Genomic DNA, 19,076 nt, shown 5'->3' on the forward strand with positions numbered 1-19,076 from the left:
TTTGCTTAAGTTACTGTGTTTGGGGTCTTCTTTTTGCAGACTGCAGGTTCCTAGTTCCCACTGTTTTTAGTTTCTGCCCCCAGTGGGTAAGATTGGTTCAGTGGGGTGTGTAGGTTTCCTGGTGGAGGGGACTGGTGCCTGTATTCTGGTGGATGAGGCTGGATCTTATCTGTCTGGTGGGCAGGACCACGTCCGGTCATGTGTTCTAGGGTGTCTGTGAACTTACGATTTTAGGCAGCCTCTCTGCTAATGGGTGGGGTTGTGTTCCTGTCTTCCTAGTTGTTTGGCATAGGGTGTCCAGTACTGTAGCTTGCTGGTCATTGCGTGGAGCTGGGTCTTAGCGTTGAGATGGAGATCTCTGGGAGAGCTTTCACCGTTTGATATTATGTGGGGCAGGGAGGTCTCTGGTAGACCAGTGTCCTGAACTCAGCTCAGGTCTGACACCCAGCCAGAGCACCAAGACCCTGTCAGCCACTCGGCTCAGATGAAAAGGGAGGAAAGGGAGGGAAAAAAAAAAAGAAAGAAAGTAAAACAAAATAAAGTTATTAAAATAAAAGATAAATATTAAAAACAAAAGTAATAAAAATAAAGAGAGCAACCAGACTGAAAAACAAATCCACCAATGATAACAAGCGCTAAAAACTATACCAGGAAAAAAAAAAAAACACAGACAGAACCCTAGGACAAATGGTAAAAGCAAAGCTATACAGACAAAATCACACAAAGAAACATACACATACACACTCACAAAAAGAAAAAAGGAAAAAATATATATATAAATTTAAAAAAAGGAAGAGTGCAACCAGATTTGATAAACAAATCTACCAATGACAATAAGCTCTAAATTTTAAACTAAGATAAACATAAAACCAGAAACAAATTAGATGCAGAAAGCAAACCCCAAGTCTACAGTTGCTCCCAAAGTCCACTGCCTCAATTTTGGGATGATTTGTTGTCTATTCAGGTATTCCACAGATGCAGGTTACATCAAGTTGATTGTGGAGATTTAATCCGCTGCTCCTGAGGCTGCTGGGAGAAATTTCCCTTTCTCTTCTGTGTTCGCACAGCTCCTGGGGTTCAGCTTTGGATTTGGACCCGCCTCTGCGTGTAGGCTGCCTGAGGGCATCTGCTCCTTGCCCAGACAGGACAGGGCTTAAGTAGCAGCTGATTAGGGGCCTCTGGCTCACTCAGGCCAGGGGGCAGGGAGGGTATGGAATACGGGGCGAGCCTGTGGCGGCAGAGGCCAGCATGACGTTTTAAGAGCCTGAGGTGCGCCGTGTGTTCTCCTGGGGAAGTTGTCCCTGGATCACGGGACCCTGGCAGTGGCGGGCTGCACAGGCTCCCCGGAGGGGAGGTGTGGACAGTGACCTGTGCTTGCACACAGGCTTCTTGGCGGCGGCAGCAGCAGCCTTAGCGTCTCATGGCCGTCTCTGGGGTCCGCGCTGATAGCCGTGGCTCACACCCGTCTCTGGAGCTCGTTTAGGCAGTGCTCTGGATCCCCTCTCCTCGTGCACCCCGAAACAAGGGTCTCTTGCCTCTTAGGCAGGTCCAGAGTTTTTCCCGGGCTCCCTCCCATCTAGCTGTGGTGCACTAGCCCCCTTCAGGCTGTGTTCATGCAGCCAACCCCAGTCCTCTCCCTGGGGTCTGACCTCCAAAGCTGGAGCCTCAGCTCCAAGCCCCCACCCGCCCTGGCAGGTGAGCAGACAAGCCTCTCGGGCTGGTGAGTGCTGGTTGGCACCGATCCTCTGTGCGGGAATCTCTCCACTTTGCCCTCCGCACCCCTGTTGCTGCGCTCTCCGCTGTGGCTCTGAAGCTTCCCCCCCATCACCCCCTGTCTCCGCCAGTGAAGGGGCTTCTTAGTGTGTGGAAACCTTTCCTCCTTCACAGCTCCCTCCCAGAGGTGCAGGTCCCGTCCCTATTTTTTGTCTCTGTTTTTTCTTTTTTCTTTTGCCCTACCCAGGTACATGGGGAGTTTCTTGCCTTTTGGGAAGTCTGAGGTCTTCTGCCAGCGTTCCGTAGGTGTTCTGTAGGAGTTGTTCCACATGTAGATTTATTTGTGGGGAGGAAGGTGATCTCCACGTCTTACTCCTCCGCCATCTTGAAGGTCCCTCTGTTTTCTCTTTTTCTCCAGATTGGACCCCTTCTAATACTGAGCGAATGTACATCCCAACAGGCCTGGATATAGAAACCCTTTATGCAAGCTCCAAGGAAGATCCTGTGGTTCACCTAGCTGAAGATGGTGGGTACATAATGAGACATGTGGCTATAAAAAATAACTTGGTACCTGGGCTAATCTCTTAGTTATATTTGTTCTGCTTTTATAGTGGAAATTGCAAATTACCAGGAAGTCCCTGACTCCACAAACATGTCTGGTTACATATTAATCCAAATGTTGATTCAGTGCTAATTATGTTCTTGAAGGTGCATATTGCAGCTTATGCAAACTTGCTTTAAGATAAAGCATCATGTTGACCATGAGAATGAAGAGTCTTATTGAGATGGAATTAAACTTTGCATCAGTTTTCAAAGATAAATCCAGCGGTGTGCTCTGCGACTATCATTCCCTTTCCATCTATAGGTCATGTTCATGCAGTCTTTCAGATGGTTTATTTTCATATTATGCCAGTTTGATGCATTTCTTGGGACTGCATGCTTGAAAAGAGGAAAATATCCCACATTGCAAATAACACCTAAGATTACATCTCAGGAAAGTGTTCTTAACACTCAGGATTAATAATTGCACCTTGAGAGCTCTGGTAATGCAGAATCTCTGCTTCATGATAGAGTATGCTAATAATCAAATGTAGAAGTCTCAACCTATATTCTAAACTGTGCTGCCCATGAAGCACCAACGTAAGGAAGTATGGGACTCCTGTACAGTTTCACTGTCACATCTTATGGAAAAACCGGAATGAACTTTTTGGCCAACCCAATATCTTAGACTATATAGTAAAGATGACTTCCAGGAAGCAAATGTATTTTATTTAAAGAGCTGGCAAAACAGAGAAATTCACGGGGATTCCTTCTTATACAGTAAGCAATTACAGAAATCATATACTCATGCATTTTTAAGCAACTGGGGTGAGAAGAGCACCTCTGATTTTTTATATTTGATTTCAAATATTTACACAGCTAATGTACTTCATAACTTTCACACATAAATGAGATCTAAGTAGTTGAGGTGAGTCGGTCAAGGTCTTGTCAGGAAGTGGATGGCATACATAGAGTAATTTAAGAAACTTTAATGAAAGGATAACTTACAAAAGCGTGGACAGAATTAAGGGAGACTAATAAGGGATGGTGAAGCAACATAGAATTGTCAATAGAGCAGAACCATTATTTCTCCTAGGCCTGCAGGGGTAAGAGAACAGAGTGGTTTCCAAACCTGTAGCTGTAGGAGAAGGAAGTCCCCAAACAACTGAGTATATAGTATTCTGGGTTCACATTTTTTTCTTTTAAATATTTTTCTTTCTTTGAAGATATTGTTCCATTGTCTCATGACATCTGTTCTCTTTAGTAAAAAGTCAGCCATAATTTATATCATTGTTCCTTATATGTGATGTGTCTTTTTCTGTTTGGCTGTTTGCAGCAATTTGACTGTGACCTGCCTAGATTTGGTTATCTTTATATTTATCCTGCTTGGAGTTTGCTGAACCTCTTGGATCCATAATTTAATAGGGTTCTTTTTTTTCCAAATTTGAGAAATTTTCAGTCATTATTTCTTCATATATTTTCTCCATAATACTCTTTTTCTTCTGTCTTTGGAATTCCAACTCCAATTCCATATGGTAGATTTCTAGCTATCTCCCACATGTCACTGGGTCTTTGTTCTTTTTTTCTCCTCTGGCCTTGGGTTTGGATAATTGTATTCATTTGTTTTTAAGTTCACTGAGTCTTTCCTTTGCAATATTCAGTTTCTCTTAAGCCCATCTGGTAAATCTTTCATTTCCGTTATTGTACTTTTTATTTCTAGAATTTTCATTTCATTTTTTTTGTAGTTTCTTTTTTTTTTTTTTAGATTACTTGATCTGTTTATTCACTATCTCTATCTTTTCCTTTAAGTATTTTAACATATATTCAAAGTCCTTCTCTGTTAATCGTACCATCTGAGTTATCTTGGGGTCTGTTAAATATTTATTGGATCACATTTCCTTCTTCTCTGTGTGCTTCATAATTTTTTTTTATCATATGTGGGAAATTGTGAAAGATATGTTGTAGGAGTTTGTATTATGTTTTTAAAAAGTATGTTGAATTTTTTTCTAGTAGGCAGCTAAATTGCTGGCAAATCATTTTGCTTCCTTTGGGATTGGTTTATTTTTTTTATAAAAACACGTCTGTTTTCATTTTGTCCTTAGTCCTAGGTTGTGGCCCTTACTCCTGAATGTGGTTCTTATGCCTAATATACAACCTTTCTAGAGTCACGATTGAATGCCTGAGGTGCTCAGTGAAGTCTTTGTGTTCTGGATAGGTTGGAATTTCAATATATCCTAGAATGTTTATCCTCTGGTATCTCAGTCCCACAGTAGCACTCTGTCTTATCTTCCTTAGTCTTATCCTGTGCTTGTAGAGCCAAGCCTTCAGCCAAGGACTGGGGAACCACCATGTAGACTATTGAAGCCCTCCCTCTACGTCGCGTTCTTCTCTCTGGTACCCAGGGTACCAATTTCAGCAGCCCCAGGCAACAATCTCGCCTCCTCAGCTCAACATGACTGTTATGCTATCCTTAAGTGCCATCTTCCTAAGAGGTAAAAAGTACCCCCAGGAAGAAAACAAGAATTAAACATGGGCTTATTTCATGTATTTACCTTCTTTCAAGAACCATATGTAATTCTGGTCTTTGTGTTGTCCAAATGCATGAAAACAGTTAATTCATATTTTTTGTCCAGTTTTATAGTCATTTACAGTGAAAAGATGACTTCAGAACCAATTACTTCATTATAACCAGAAGTAGAGTAAGTATTTTTACTGTGAGAAATATATGAATTTATTTCAGGCATTGCTTTTCTAGTCTAAATACTTAGACTTTCTTATTTCAACATAAACCTATATGCTAGTGTCAAATTATGTTAAAATTTATAATCCTTAGTGACACTTCAGTTATACTGTAGTTCCAAACTCTATGCAGAATAGCCTATATACTTTAGCTATGGCTTGATATATTTATGGTTTCTCAACAGCCTACAAAGAGCCTTGTTTTGTGTATTCCCAAGTTGGGGGCAGCCGAACACCCTTGAAGCAGCCTGTGAATAACTGTGATGATACTTTGATGTTTGAAGCAAGGTTTGAGAGTGGTAATCTACAGAAGGTAGTCAAAGTGTAGGTTTTAATTATTTTTATTTGAGGAGCTAGACTGTCAACTATTTATTATTTCCTGTATTAGATACATTAGTTTTAGTATCCTTTACTGAACTATAATTCCTTGAAGTATAGATGCTACTTAGAGATTATTGTAAGCGGGTAGGTATGGAAGGTTCTGGATTCAAACAATTTTGAGAACTATGAATTAAAGTTAAACAGGTTTCTGTAATGTACATTTTCAGTATGCCAATATGAATTGTCACACACACATACACACACACACACACACTGCTTCTCAAACTTTTTAATGGAGTAGTTCTTCAGATGAGTGTTCTGTAAAACGTGCTTGGGAACATGCCTGCAATCCAAGGATATTCTTTTTTAAAAAATTTTTTATGAAAAATTTAAAACATACACTTAAGTACAGAGCATAATACAGTTCTACATTAACTGTCATATACCCGTCACCTAGATTCAATGGCTCTCATGGTTTTACAACATTCATTTCATCAATTCCTAGTTCACTGTTTATAACTACACACATAAACACATATACACACACAATAAGTGCATAACGCTGATAGAATAGGAAGTACCTGGTAAAAAAAGTCAACTAACCAGGTAAAATTGTTAGATATATAATATACTAATGAAATTATTTTTGCCTTGATTTAAGTATCTTCAATGACTAAGTATGGGGGATGCAAATAGTTATGAAATACAGTTCCTGTCCTCTCAAAGAGTTTACAGTTTTGTAATCCATATGCTCATAGTAATTTATATATGTTTTTAACCTTTCTTAGTGATAGGTATTTCAGATTCCTAGAGTTAGAATCTAATATAAAACAGAAATATATGTCTGATGTAAAAAAAAGAAACATGGGACTTTAATACTTTCTTTCTTTCTTTCTTTCTTTATGGCTGTGTTGGGTCTTCGTTTCTGTGCGAGGGCTTTCTCTAGTTGTGGCAAGTGGGGGCCACTCTTCATCGCGGTGCACGGGCCTCTCATTATCGCGGCCTCTCTTGTTGCGGAGCACAGGCTCCAGACGCGCAGGCTCAGTAATTGTGGCTCACGGGCCTAGTTGCTCCGCGGCATGGGGGATCTTCCCAGACCAGGGCTCGAACCCATGTCCCCTGCATTGGCAGGCAGATTCTCAACCACTGCGCCACCAGGGAAGCCCCGGGACTTTAATTCTTAAAAACTTAAGAACTCTTTAATCACTTCTTTTATAGGAAACATAACTGGGTTGACATATATAATTTTTGTCAAATGCCTATTTTTTTATGTGCTCTCTCGAATTACAAAGTAATAAAAAGGCTTCAGAATTAGCATAGAAGCAGTTTCGCATCCAATAAAAGAAAAAACTTCAAAACTGATTTTTTGCAATTACTTGCTTATTGGACATTGCCTAAATAAATGTTGTTTCCCAAATAAAAAGCTTTCTGTGAATAGGTAATTTATTATTTGTATATTTATTATTACTTTTATTATTTAATTTAAAATTGAATGTCATTTTTACATTTTTATGTGCTTTTTTCCCCCTTCCTTTTTTTGTGTCTTAGGGCAGAATATGAATACCAGCTGACTGTGCGCCCTGACCTGTTCACAAATAAACACACCCAGTGGTACTATTTCCAAGTCACTAATACCCAAGCAGGAATAGTCTACAGATTCACTATTATCAATTTCACCAAGCCTGCTAGTCTTTATAATCGGGGTATGCACCCACTGTTTTATTCTGAAAACAAGGCCAATGCTCATAATATTGGTTGGCAGAGAATAGGAGACCAAATGAAGTATTATAGAAACAACCAGGGGCAAGATGGGCGCCATTATTTCTTTCTTACATGGACATTTCAATGTCCACACAATAAAGATACCTGCTACTTTGCTCACTGCTATCCATACACTTACACAAACCTGCAAGAATACCTTTCTAGCATCAGTAATGACCCAGTACAGTCAAAGCTTTGTAAAATACGTGTCTTGTGCCACACAATTACTAGGAACATGATGTATGTTTTAACGATTACTACCCCCTTGAAGAACAGTGAGTCAAGAAAGCGAAAGGCCATGATTTTGACTGCAGGGGTACATCCAGGAGAAACCAACAGCTCTTGGATCATGAAGGGCTTCCTTGATTATATTTTAGGAGACTCAAGTGATGCACAGTTGCTCCGGGACACTTTCATCTTCAAGGTGGTACCCATGCTGAATCCAGATGGTGTGATTGTGGGAAATTATCGGTATTCCTTAGCTGGATGGGATTTAAACTGTAACTATACATCTCTCCTGAAGGAATCATTTCCTTCTGTTTGGTATACCCGGAACATGATCTGTAGGTAAAATAAGCATCAAATTACCCTCTGCTTATTTAGTAAACTTGGTAGTAAGAATTTCGCTCCCACAATCCCACTCATTTTACTCTAGGTTTTCTTAAGATAGTTTAGCTACTTAGTTTTTTCCCTCATTCTTCCCAAGTCTGCTTCTGTACCTTTCTGGCATTATGCCACTACATTCACTAGCTTTCTTTTAAATAATGAAGTAGACTCTAGAACATTTTAATGGCTTAGTGAAAATGTATAGTTAAATTTGCCTATCCTAAAATTTGGTTTCTTCCTAAAGTTAATGGTAGCACTGATGTTTATTTTGGGATCCTTGAATCCCTTATATGTGAAAATTAATTACATCTACAGAGCCTTCTGGCACTATGTTGACCATACATTGCTCTATGATGAGTCTTTTGATGACAGGTTACATATTTATTTAAACTTTCATGAATAGTCTTATTTGCCCCTGGAAAAAATGAACAGCTTTAAATTTTCTAAAGAATCAGAACAGTAAAATGCACATGGTATTTAAAGCTTTGTTGAATTACTGGGTGAATTCTTTAATAGATTCAAGTAATAACAATCAGGAATAGGCACTGCTAGAGTAGAAAGATTTATTGGAGTCAAAGAACACCCAAATCCTCTTAACCTTTTTGGTTAAGAATGTGGAGACTAGAGTGAAAACATATCAGATTGGAATCCCTGCTATATCATTTGCTAAGTGTGTGATCTTGAGCAATTTAAAAACAAACCCAAACCTCAGTTTTCTCATCTATAAAGTGGGAATAATAATGCTTACCTCACAGACAGGATTAAATGAGAATATTACTACTAAAGTGCCCAGAACAAAGTGCCCAATATTACTGGAACATTGGAAGCTCTAAATGTATTCAGTGTTTCCGCAAATGTAGAAAGAAAAAAAGTTAATGAATTAGATATAGATGTAATAACTCTTCGTAAACTATTTAGGATTGTTCAAATGTTACAATAATAAGTACTATTATAGAGAGTGTTTATATCCTCATCCAGCTCTGTCATCAGGGCCCCTACTACAAGCATAAGAGCCCTGTTTCGAGGAGGACCTCAAAGATACCTCCAGTCCCTCAGAGGAGCTGACAGGCTTCAGGAGCACCCAGCATGGCTCTAGTTATCTTAGTTCAGCCTCAGCTTTCATGTTAATCCTTTTACCTTTATAGACACATGGGGAGTGAAGTGCAGATCCCCACAAAAAGGAGTAAAAACTCGTGTTTTATACCCCTCACAAATGTGGACTTCAGGATTCTCTGAAGTTATTTGGGAAATATTTGTCGTAAAGAGTAACCCATAACTTACTTATTTTCCTGGGGATGGCACACAATGAAAAGAGAGCTGAGTAAATGCAATGTGGTATCCTAGATTGGATTCTGGGACAGAAAAAGGACATTATTGGGAAAACTAGTGAAATCCAAATAAGGTTGGGAGTTTAATAGTAATGTGCCAACGTTGGTTCCTTAGTTTTTGACAATGTGCCGTGGTTATGTAATACGTTAACATTAGGGGAAACTGGATTAGGGGTAGATATATGGGAACTCTCTCTACTATTTTGCCAGTTTTGTGTAAATCTAAAGTTATTCCAAAATTTAAAGTTTATTTATTTTTTAATAGAAAGGGAGCTGATGGGATGCCCATTAGAGTATTTATAATGTCTACTTAATGCTCTTTGACATTAAGGGTGCCTGGCCCAACACAAGATGGATTACAGGCCAAGGCCCTTTGGCTTGTCTCTATGGAAGATATTTTATATGTCTTTGTTCTTCTTAAATTGCCTCATAAGAAGGTTAAGGCAGGAATCTATTCAATAAGTTTCAGAAAGACTTCCAAGAAAGAGAACTACTTTAATGCAATTAATTAATCATAGGCAGATAAATGGAATAAAATTCAGTCACATACGTGTGGAAAGGTGAGAGGCTGTAAGTATGTCTAAGATTAAATATATTTAAAGTATTTGAGAATAATAGAGAGTAGATTTTAATATAGGATACTTAGTGTAAGATACTTAGAATATCTTAACTGTGGCTAAGAAAAAAATCCCAACTGTTTCTAAAGTGATTTAAATTAGTGTAAGATGAGAGACCCTATTATGCTGTTTGACTTCAAAAGTAGTAACATTTCTTTGGGATTTAATTACTTAGAGGTTTCTTTTGACTCACTTATAAGAAACCAAATGTTCATTAAAACTGGGGAAATGGTTTAAAAATGTACAGCATATCTCATTTAAGGAGCTAACTTGATAGTCTTACTTTATAATCTAGTCCTTTTCCTAAAAACTTGTAATGATCATTTGGTGACTTTATGTCAATTTTATGTTATCAGTTAGAATTTATTGGTCATCAAATGAAAAAGGGCAATAAATTAATACATGTAACAGACTTCAGCTTGGGATTTCACTATAGTTTAAAGAAGTATTGTTTTGGATAGAAGCTACACTTTGAATATTTCGATTTTAGGATTTAATATTTTGTTATAAAAGTAATACATTTCATGTTACTATAAATTGTTAACATTTGGTATTTATTCTTCCAGATATAACAAACAGTATATGTAATTTCAGTTATTTAAGTAATATAATAGTGCTATATGAAGTTTGGAAATATGATATGAAAATAAAGGCAAAAATGCCAGTAATCCTACCACCTTAACACCACCACTTTTTCACCATTTGAAAGCCTCTCTACTGGTTATTTTCATCAGCCAGTTTGGGGGACTTATTTTTTATTACTTTAATATTCATTGAATGCCTAAATTATGCAGGCTAAGAATTGTGCTCTTGAGAAATGACTTAAATTATTTATTAGAAATTTACCAGAAAAACAATCAATTCAAACTTTGGTACTGTTTTTCTCAAAATGATATTTACTCACCACATTACTCAAAGGTTAAATATTAATTGGCTTCAGCACTAAGTCATCAGGCACTCAATTTTTAACACATATTTTGGTACTTGTGTGCATAGCACTGTTTTAGATGTTTTGAAGCATTCCCTATCCATAACAAGATTAAATATCAAAAATATAAAAACTTACCTAGGCAAGTGCCAAGTAAATGGTACCAACATTAAGTGCTACAGGAGTTCAAAAAAAGAAAAGTCTGTGGGCTTGACTAGTCAGAGAGGAAGTGAGACATGAGGTTGGTGTTGAGGGATAAGGGGTAGTATTTGCATTTACAAAGATGAAGAAAGAAGATACTTCAGTCAGAAAGAATCTATGTGAGAGCTAAAAGGCAAAGATAAGAGTGAGCTGTTTTCTGTGTACAACAAAAAAAACAATCAAAAGAGCAGAGATCTCCTCTTGGAGAAAGTCTTGGGAGTAAGGTAAATTTTGTCCTTATACTGGAAGGCTAAAACATTCATATTTTATATACAATTAATAGGAACTTACTGTAGGTGTTTAAAAAATTATATGTTAATAATCATAAGAGGTAAGAAAAGAAATTGAAAACTAGGGTATAAGAAATTCTGTTTATTTGGATATTAGACTTGTTAATCCATAATTACAGCCATAGAAGAAAAATGCAGAGGTAAAATGTAGTAACTTGTTCTTTTTCTTCTTGGTAGATTGATGGAGAAACGAGAGGTTATTTTGTATTGTGACCTTCATGGCCATAGTAAGAAAGAGAACATCTTCATGTATGGCTGTGATGATAGTGATAGATGTAAAGCATTATACTAACAGCAACGAATCTTTCCACTTAGGCTGAGCAAAAATTGTCCAGATAAAGTAAGTACCTTTAATATTTTGACTTTTCCTTTACTACATGTTGCCCATGCAAGACAGCAAAATGGATAATCTTAGTCAGTAAACTGCTTTTTTATTTAGTTATTCTGATTGGTTTATACAGTTGACCATAAGAAAGCAACTGTGTGAAATGTTTAATGACCAAGTAATTTGAGATATGAAAAAAAATGCCCAATATCCTACCACCATACTTAATGATAAAAGACTGTTTTCCTCCTGAGATCAGGAACAAGGCAAGGATATCCACTTTTACCCCTTTAATTCAGCCTTATACTGGAGGTTCTAACAAGTGCAATAAGGGAAGAAAAAGAAAGAAAAGGCAGACAGATTGGAAAGGCAGGCGTGATTGTGTTCATAGAAAACCCATGCAATCCACAAAAACTCCTAGAACTAATAAGTGAGTTTAGCAGTGTCATAGGATACAAGGTCGACCCACAAAAACCAACTGCAGTTCTATATACTCACAGTGAACAACTGGAAACCAAAATTTAAAAGAATATCATTTACCATCGCTCCAAAATAAGTGAAATACTTGTGACTGCAAAGGGATGGCACAAGGGAGTTTTTAAGAGGTGATGGAATTGTCCTATATCCTGATTTGTGGTAGTGTTTACACAAACCTATACATGTGTTAAAATTCACAGAATGGAACACAAAGTAAATTTTTTAAATTGTAATTAAATTACAAAAACTCATTGTAGATACTGATGTTATAACAGTCCTTCAGGGCGACTTTCAGATTATCTTTCATGTGATGATAAAGCATCTTTATTCGATTCTGAAAATCTACAACACTGATCTTCATTGCTAAACATGTTTAGGCTCCCTCCTATAGCCTTTTAAAGTCAACACTATCAAGAATTCATCAGCTGGTTTTGAATGCATATGTTATATATAGATAAAAAATAAAATTTATTTCAGAATTTAAGTCTATAATTCTCAGAAATGTAAATATGTCATTCTTAAAATGAGTTATTTTCACTGGTCAGGATATAAAACCTCCCGAAACTTTAGAGAGAATTATTGCTTTTGCAAAACTACTTTTTCATTTCCAGCCTTACTTTTTATGAAACACATTGTGATTAGAAAAGCCATGGGTCTCATTTTTATTTGCGTCTTTTCAGTTTTCATTCTCAGCTTGCAAGTTTAATATTCAGAAGAGCAAAGAGGGAATAGGAAGGGTGGTAATGTGGAAAATGGGAATCAGGAACAGCTTTACCATGGAGGCCACTTTTTGTGGATCCACTCTGGGTAAGATCAAGTGTCCTCATTCATGACTGTCGGAGCTTTAAACCAAAGAGACGTTTTTAATGTAAGATTAATAGTGTAGGCAACTGGATAGTGAGCACTTTCTTCCTACTTAGATACATACTGATACCTAATCAATTCTATAAATAGGATAAACAGACTCCCACTATATATCTCTATCATCATTTTCCTTTGTTTAGAAAAGGAAGTTTTAGCACATACATAGAATACCTAATTGGTTGTTTCATGAACTAATTGGTTGTTTCATGAACTAATCTTTAATTGCTTGTTTTGGGCTTTTGTTTTTGTTTTAGAAGGGGTTCCTACAGATGACTCTAATGATTTCAAGAAAAAGCAATGCTCATAAGTAAAATATCAGGATAGAAATATCTTTAGTAGATTTGCCATTTTTAAGGCAAACTTAGACTGGGCTTTGTTTTTGTTTTTTGTCAATTTGTATTTTAATTGGTTCCTTGAACTAAAAAGTGTGCCCTAGTTCCATTTAAGAAAGCTTTTAGTCACATTTAACATTATCTTTAGAATGCCCCATATTAAGGTAATTGTCACATTATTAGAAAATGTATCAACTCGAAGGAAAGTGCTAGAAACCCACACTTGTAACTTCTGGCTAGTTTTTAAAGCACCTTGAAATTGTTGTAACACTATTAATGATGATGAAAACATTAAAATATTTACCCAGGTTTTTCTCTAAGTGATAACTAGGGTGCTTATAACTGGTAACCAAGTATTCCATAACTTTCTTACTGAATTTTCTTCTGCTTTGCAATAGACTAATCTGTATTAAGTCACCTTTGGTCCAGGTGGTGGAGGGGGAACAAGGGAAAGCAATAAGCTGTTAAATGACCTGTCCCAGTGTAGAAAATCCAAAGGACAGAATATGGAATCGTATCAGATGTTTTGTTTACACTTTGTTGTGCAACTTAGGCCTACCTGCTAAGAAAAAATGTTTAAGTCACTCTCAAAGGCGGCTAAACTTATTGATGTTTTAGGTAATAAAAGAGGCACTCATTTCAACACAAAAGACTTGGAGTCGATGGGATATCATTTTTGTGATTCTCTCTTGGACAACTGTGATCCAAACCGAACCAAGGTAAGTAAAGTCCATTTGATGATACATCAGACTCCAGTCTCTCAGATAACATAACCTGCCTATGGGCCTACAGCAGTTTGTTCCTTTTAATATCCTAACAGTGTTAGTGTTTTTTGTACTTGATGTTCCAGGTATCTATAAATATTCAGTTTAATTAGGAAATAGTTATTTTATAATTAACTCATCTATCATTTTCCCCTAGTGTTATCAGTGCCTGAAAGAATTAGAAGAAATGGAAAAACATAAACTTGGAAAAAGTCCTTGATGATTCAGATACTTCTCTGAAAGAAATTACATTGGATCTAGAGTCTAGGTAAGTCAAGATGGTGGTAGTAATGTAATTTGCTGTGCTGTTCTACTTACACTATTCTCTTTATAATAATACGAGGATATAATTTTCAGTCTGTACTGAAAATCCTGGCTATAGGTGGAGGAAAATTTTTCCCATGCACATTACTTTAGCCAGACCTCATCAGGACTTCATTTATTCATTTATTCAGATGATATTAATTGAGCACCCACTATGTACTGTATATGAAAGACATATTCAAATTGTTTTTAATGCTGTCATTACCCACAGAGAACTGACACACTTATAGAGATACCATATAAATAATCTAAGTTAGTGAATAATAAGTGCAAAATTTAATGCCAAGGGAATGTTATTGGAAGAAGGAAGGTGCTAATTTTAGTGCAGTTCCTATAGGAAAAGCAGAACAAATGTTTGATTCTTCCGCTTTATTTATAAATTTTCAGACTTTGAGTTAGTGCCCCTGTATTGTTTGCAGATACAGAGTATCATTTTGATCTCACAGATTTGTTTATATTTGACGTGTTCCAATCAATTTCAGTCATCATTCTTCTAATACTCTTATAATGCTTAGAACTACCAAACATCTATACTACCTTTGTAAACATTCTTCTTATAATTAGAACTATTTCTACCATTCCAATAAGATAATAAAGTAAAAGTAACAGTTGAAATCTTAAAATACCACCAAAACATTCTGTAAATTGAAGTAATTTATTATTTTTTGTAGTAGCCATGGCTCTGACAGTTCAGAATCCAATGACTCTCAGACTGATCTTCTCAAGTTCTCAGGTACGACTGAAAATTTCTGCCTATGATATGGATATGCCAAATAGGTACCCTTCTTATTATGACTAACAATCAGGCAAAAAAAAAGTTTGCAGTTGTATAATTATTGTATATCATAATTGTTATTTTCTTACTATGTACCATATCCTTAAATCATAGAATTTTCTAACCTTAGGGTTTTTTGTTTTTTTTTTTTTAATTATTAGCACCTTTAATTATTATTTATTTATTTTTTTGGCTGTGTTGGGTCTTCGTTTCTGTGCGAGGGCTTCCTCTAGCTGCGGCTAGCGGGGGCCACTCTTCATCGCGGTGCGTGGGCCTCTCACTATCATGGCCTCTCTTGTTGCGGAGCACAGGCTCCAGACGCACAGGCTCAGCAGTTGTGGCTCACGGGCTCAGTTGCTCCGCGGTATGCGGGATCCTCCCAGACCAGGGCTCGAACCCGTGTCCCCTGCATTAGCAGGCAGACTCTCAACCACTGCACTAACAGGGAAGCCCTAACCTTAGGGTTTTTTAATACTCTTGCTTATTGATGAGAACAGTTAAGATCCAGAGAGATTAAATTACGTTTCAAAAGCCACACCGCTTGTTAATGAGAGTTGGTAGCATAACATACATCACCTGACTGCTAGTCCTATATTCATTCATTCATTCATTCATTCATTTATTTATTTACTTAACAACTACGTACTGAGCTCCAACTATGTGCTTGGGAATAGAGCAGTGAACAAAACAAGACAAAAATCCCTCCCTCTGTAACTTATATTCTAGTTGGTAAGTAAAATATATGATGTGTTAGATGATCAGAAGTGCCCGAGGAGGAGATAAGAGCAGGAGGATTAGGGACTTTAGGTGGTATTAGTACTGAATGTTTGTGCCCCCGCCCCAACCCCGACCTCCAATGTGATGGTGTTAGGAGGTGACTAAGACAAGCTAAGACAGTACTCTATTGGTACATGTTAGAAAATGCTGATATTGCCATGAAAGGACGTCTGCAGGTGATTGTGGAGAGAGCTCAGAAAGAAAGGAAGAGAGCAGGAGAGTAAGTTTCCATCTTTTTAGACAATACATAATTAATCATGTACAGATAAGGTCTCAGAAACGAAGAACACGTTACTGGACAATGGACAAAATGCAGTCCTTGCTATAAAATGGTAAAGAACTTGGCTGAATTGTGTTTGTGTTCTAGTGTTTTGTGCAAGGTAGAACTTGTGAGTGACAAAATTGTATATTTAGCTGAGGAGATATCTAAGCAAAGTGTTGAAGGAGTGGCTTGGTTCCTCCTGACTGCATACAGTTAAATGCAAGAAGACATAAATGAACTGAAGAAGGAATTGTTAAGCAAAAAGGACCGAGAACATTGAAGTCTGGAAAATTCTCAGCCCATCCATAATCCAAAGAATGAGAATGTGTGTTCAGAATAGAACAGTAAGTGTGTGGAGGACCAACCATTTGATAAGGAGATGAGTGTGGGTATGAACCATGGAACTAATCAGCCACCCCAGCAGGAAAACTACCAGTTTGAACTGAAGGGGAGAGCCACAATTTTTAAATGTTACACTCCATTTATAGTTATTATAAAATATTGGCTGTATTCCCCATGTTGTACAATTATCCTTGTAGCTTATTTTATACATAATAGTTTGTACCCCTTAATTCCCCACCCCTATATTGCCCCTCCCCCCCTTCCCTCTTCCCACTGGTAACCACTAGTTTGTTCTCTATATCTGTGAGTCTGCTTCTTTTTTGTTATATTCACTAGTTGGTTGTATTTTTTTAGATTTCACATATAAGTGATATCATTCAGTATTTGTTTTTCTTTCTGACTTATTTCACTTATCATAATACCCTTCAAGTCCATCCATGTTGCTGCAAATGGCAAAATTTCATTCTTTTTTTTGGCTGAGTAGTATTCCATTGTGTGTGTGTGTGTATATATATGTGTGTGTGTGTATATATATATACACACACACACACACACACACACACATATACATACACGTCTTCATCCATTCATCTGTTAATGGACACTTCCTTAGGTTGCTTCCATATCTTGGCAATTGTAAATAATGCTGCTGTGAACATTGGGATGGATGTATCTTTTCAAATGAGGGGTCTTGTTTTTTTCAGATATACACCCAGGAGTGGAATTGCTGGGTCATATGGTAGTTCTATTTTTGAGAAACCTCCATACTGTTTTCCATAGTGGATCCACCAATTTACATTCTCACCAATAGTGTATGAGGGTTCCCTCTTCTCCACACTCTCGCCATCATTTGTTATTCGTGTTCTTTTTGATGATAGCCATTCTGACAGGTGTGAGGTGATATGTCATTGTGGTTTTGATTTGCATTTTCCTAATGATTAGCAGTGTTGAGCATCTTTTCATGTACCTGTTGGCCATCTGCATTTTCTCTTTGGAAAAATGTCTATTCAGTTCTTCTGCCCATTTTTTAATTGGGTTGTTTGGATTTCTGTTCGCTTGTTTGTTCTTCTTCTTTCTTTCTTTCTTTTTTGGTTGTGTGGCATGTGCCCCCTGTGGTAGAAGTGTGGAGTCTTAACCACTGGGCCACCAGGGAAGTCCCGGGTTGTTTGTTTTTTTGATGTTGAGTCATATGAGCGGTTTATATATGTTGGATGTTAACCCTATATCAATCATATCATTTGCAAATATTTTCTCCCATTCAGTAGGCTTTTTGTTTTGTTTATGGTTTCCTTTGCTGTGCCAAAGATTTTAAGTTTAAATAGGTCCCATTTGTTTATTTTTGCTTTTATTTCCTTTGCTTTAAGAGACAGATCCAAAAAATATTGCTACAATTCATGTCAGAGTGTTCTGCCTATGTTTTCCTCTAGGAGTTTTATGGTTTCCAGTCTTACATTTAGGTCTCTAATCCATTTTGACTTTATTTTTGTATATGGTATTAGTGAATGTTCTAATTTCATTCTTTTACATGTAGCTGTCCAGTTTTCCCACCCCCACTTGGTGAAGAGATTCTTTTCTCCATTGTATATTCTTGCCTCCTCTGTCGTAGATTTATTGAGCATAAGTGTGTGGGTTTATTTCTGGGCTCTCTATTCTGTTCCATTGATGTATGTGTTTATTTTTGTGCGAGTACCATACTGTTTTGATTACTGTGGCTTTGTAGTATAGTCTGAAGTCAGGGAGTGTGATTCCTCCAGCTCTGTTTTTCTTTCTCAAGATTGTTTTGGCTATTGGGTTTTTCATGTTTCCATACAAATTTTTAAAATATTTGTTCTAGTTCTGTGAAAAATGCCATTGGTATTTTGACAGGGATTGCATTGAGTCTGTAGATTGCCTTGGGTAGTGTGGTCATTTTAACAATATTAATTCTTCTTCTAATCTAAGAACACAGTATATCTTTCCATCTGTTTGTGTCATGAAGACAAATTTTTAAAAGCCCTGAAGGTGACTAAGAGATCATCAGGGCCATTAACACCTAGGTTTTAACAGGGCAGATGGCTTCCAATAGAGGCCATGGAGGTGAGCCACCTGGAGCTGTGCACTGTGGCGTGGGCAGAGTCCAGACAGAGAGCCAGGCATGAGTAGCGCCCTGCCAAGCTGTTGGCGTGCTACTGCCACCCCAGTGGGTCCAGAAGGCAGAGCATTGGGGCAAGAGAATTATTCATGACGATTAAGATCTAATTGAATCTGCTTTACTAGGTTTTGAGCTTGCTTGGGACACATCCCCCCATCCTTCTTTCCTTTTTCTCCCTTTTGCAATGGGAATGTCTTATCCTATGCCTGTCCCACAGTTGTATTTTGGAAGCACATAACTTGATTGGTTTCATGTGTTCAGAACTGGACAGGAAATTTACCTCAGGATGAATCATATTTTGAGTCTCATCCATATCTGATTTAGATGTTATTGAGATAAGACTTTGGAGTTTAGAGGTGATGCTGGAATTAGTTAAGACATTAGGGGTTGTTGGGATGGGATGAATGAATTTTGCATGTGAGAATGACATGAATCTGAGGGGATTAGGGGTGGAATGCTATGGTCTAGATATTTCTGTCCCCCAAAAGTCATATGTTGGAATTATAATGCCCCATATTATGGTACAAGAAGGTGGGGCCTTTGGGAAGTGATTATGTCATGAGGGCAGAGCCCTCTGAATGGGATTAGTGCCTTATAAAAGAGGCTCCAGAGAGATCCCTAGCCCCTTCTGCCTTGTGAGGATACAACAAGCAGTCCAC

General features: G+C 37.4%; 1 protein-coding gene and 1 pseudogene across 5 annotated transcripts in view; both read left to right on the top strand.

Moving 5' to 3' along the window:
* Positions 1–10,083, top strand: part of AGBL3 (AGBL carboxypeptidase 3) — a 54,558-nt gene extending 44,475 nt beyond the window's left edge. For 2 of the 5 annotated variants that reach the window (XM_068549491.1, XM_068549490.1), the window contains 3 exons: positions 2,132–2,239; positions 5,178–5,316; positions 6,862–10,083. In XM_068549491.1, the coding sequence (XP_068405592.1) occupies positions 2,132–2,239; positions 5,178–5,316; positions 6,862–7,645 (1,031 nt within the window). In that variant the 3' untranslated portion in view covers positions 7,646–10,083. Of the gene's footprint in view, positions 1–2,131; positions 2,240–4,548; positions 5,317–6,861 lie in introns of those variants that run through there. The other 3 variants (XM_068549492.1, XM_068549494.1, XM_068549493.1) reach the window with 3 other exon arrangements.
* A 1,138-nt stretch (positions 10,084–11,221) lies between these two features.
* Positions 11,222–19,076, top strand: part of LOC137768167 (cytosolic carboxypeptidase 3-like) — a 61,449-nt pseudogene continuing 53,594 nt past the window's right edge.

This window comes from Eschrichtius robustus, chromosome 8 (assembly GCF_028021215.1).
Source record: "Eschrichtius robustus isolate mEscRob2 chromosome 8, mEscRob2.pri, whole genome shotgun sequence".
In the NCBI taxonomy this organism is placed as follows: domain Eukaryota; kingdom Metazoa; phylum Chordata; class Mammalia; order Artiodactyla; family Eschrichtiidae; genus Eschrichtius; species Eschrichtius robustus.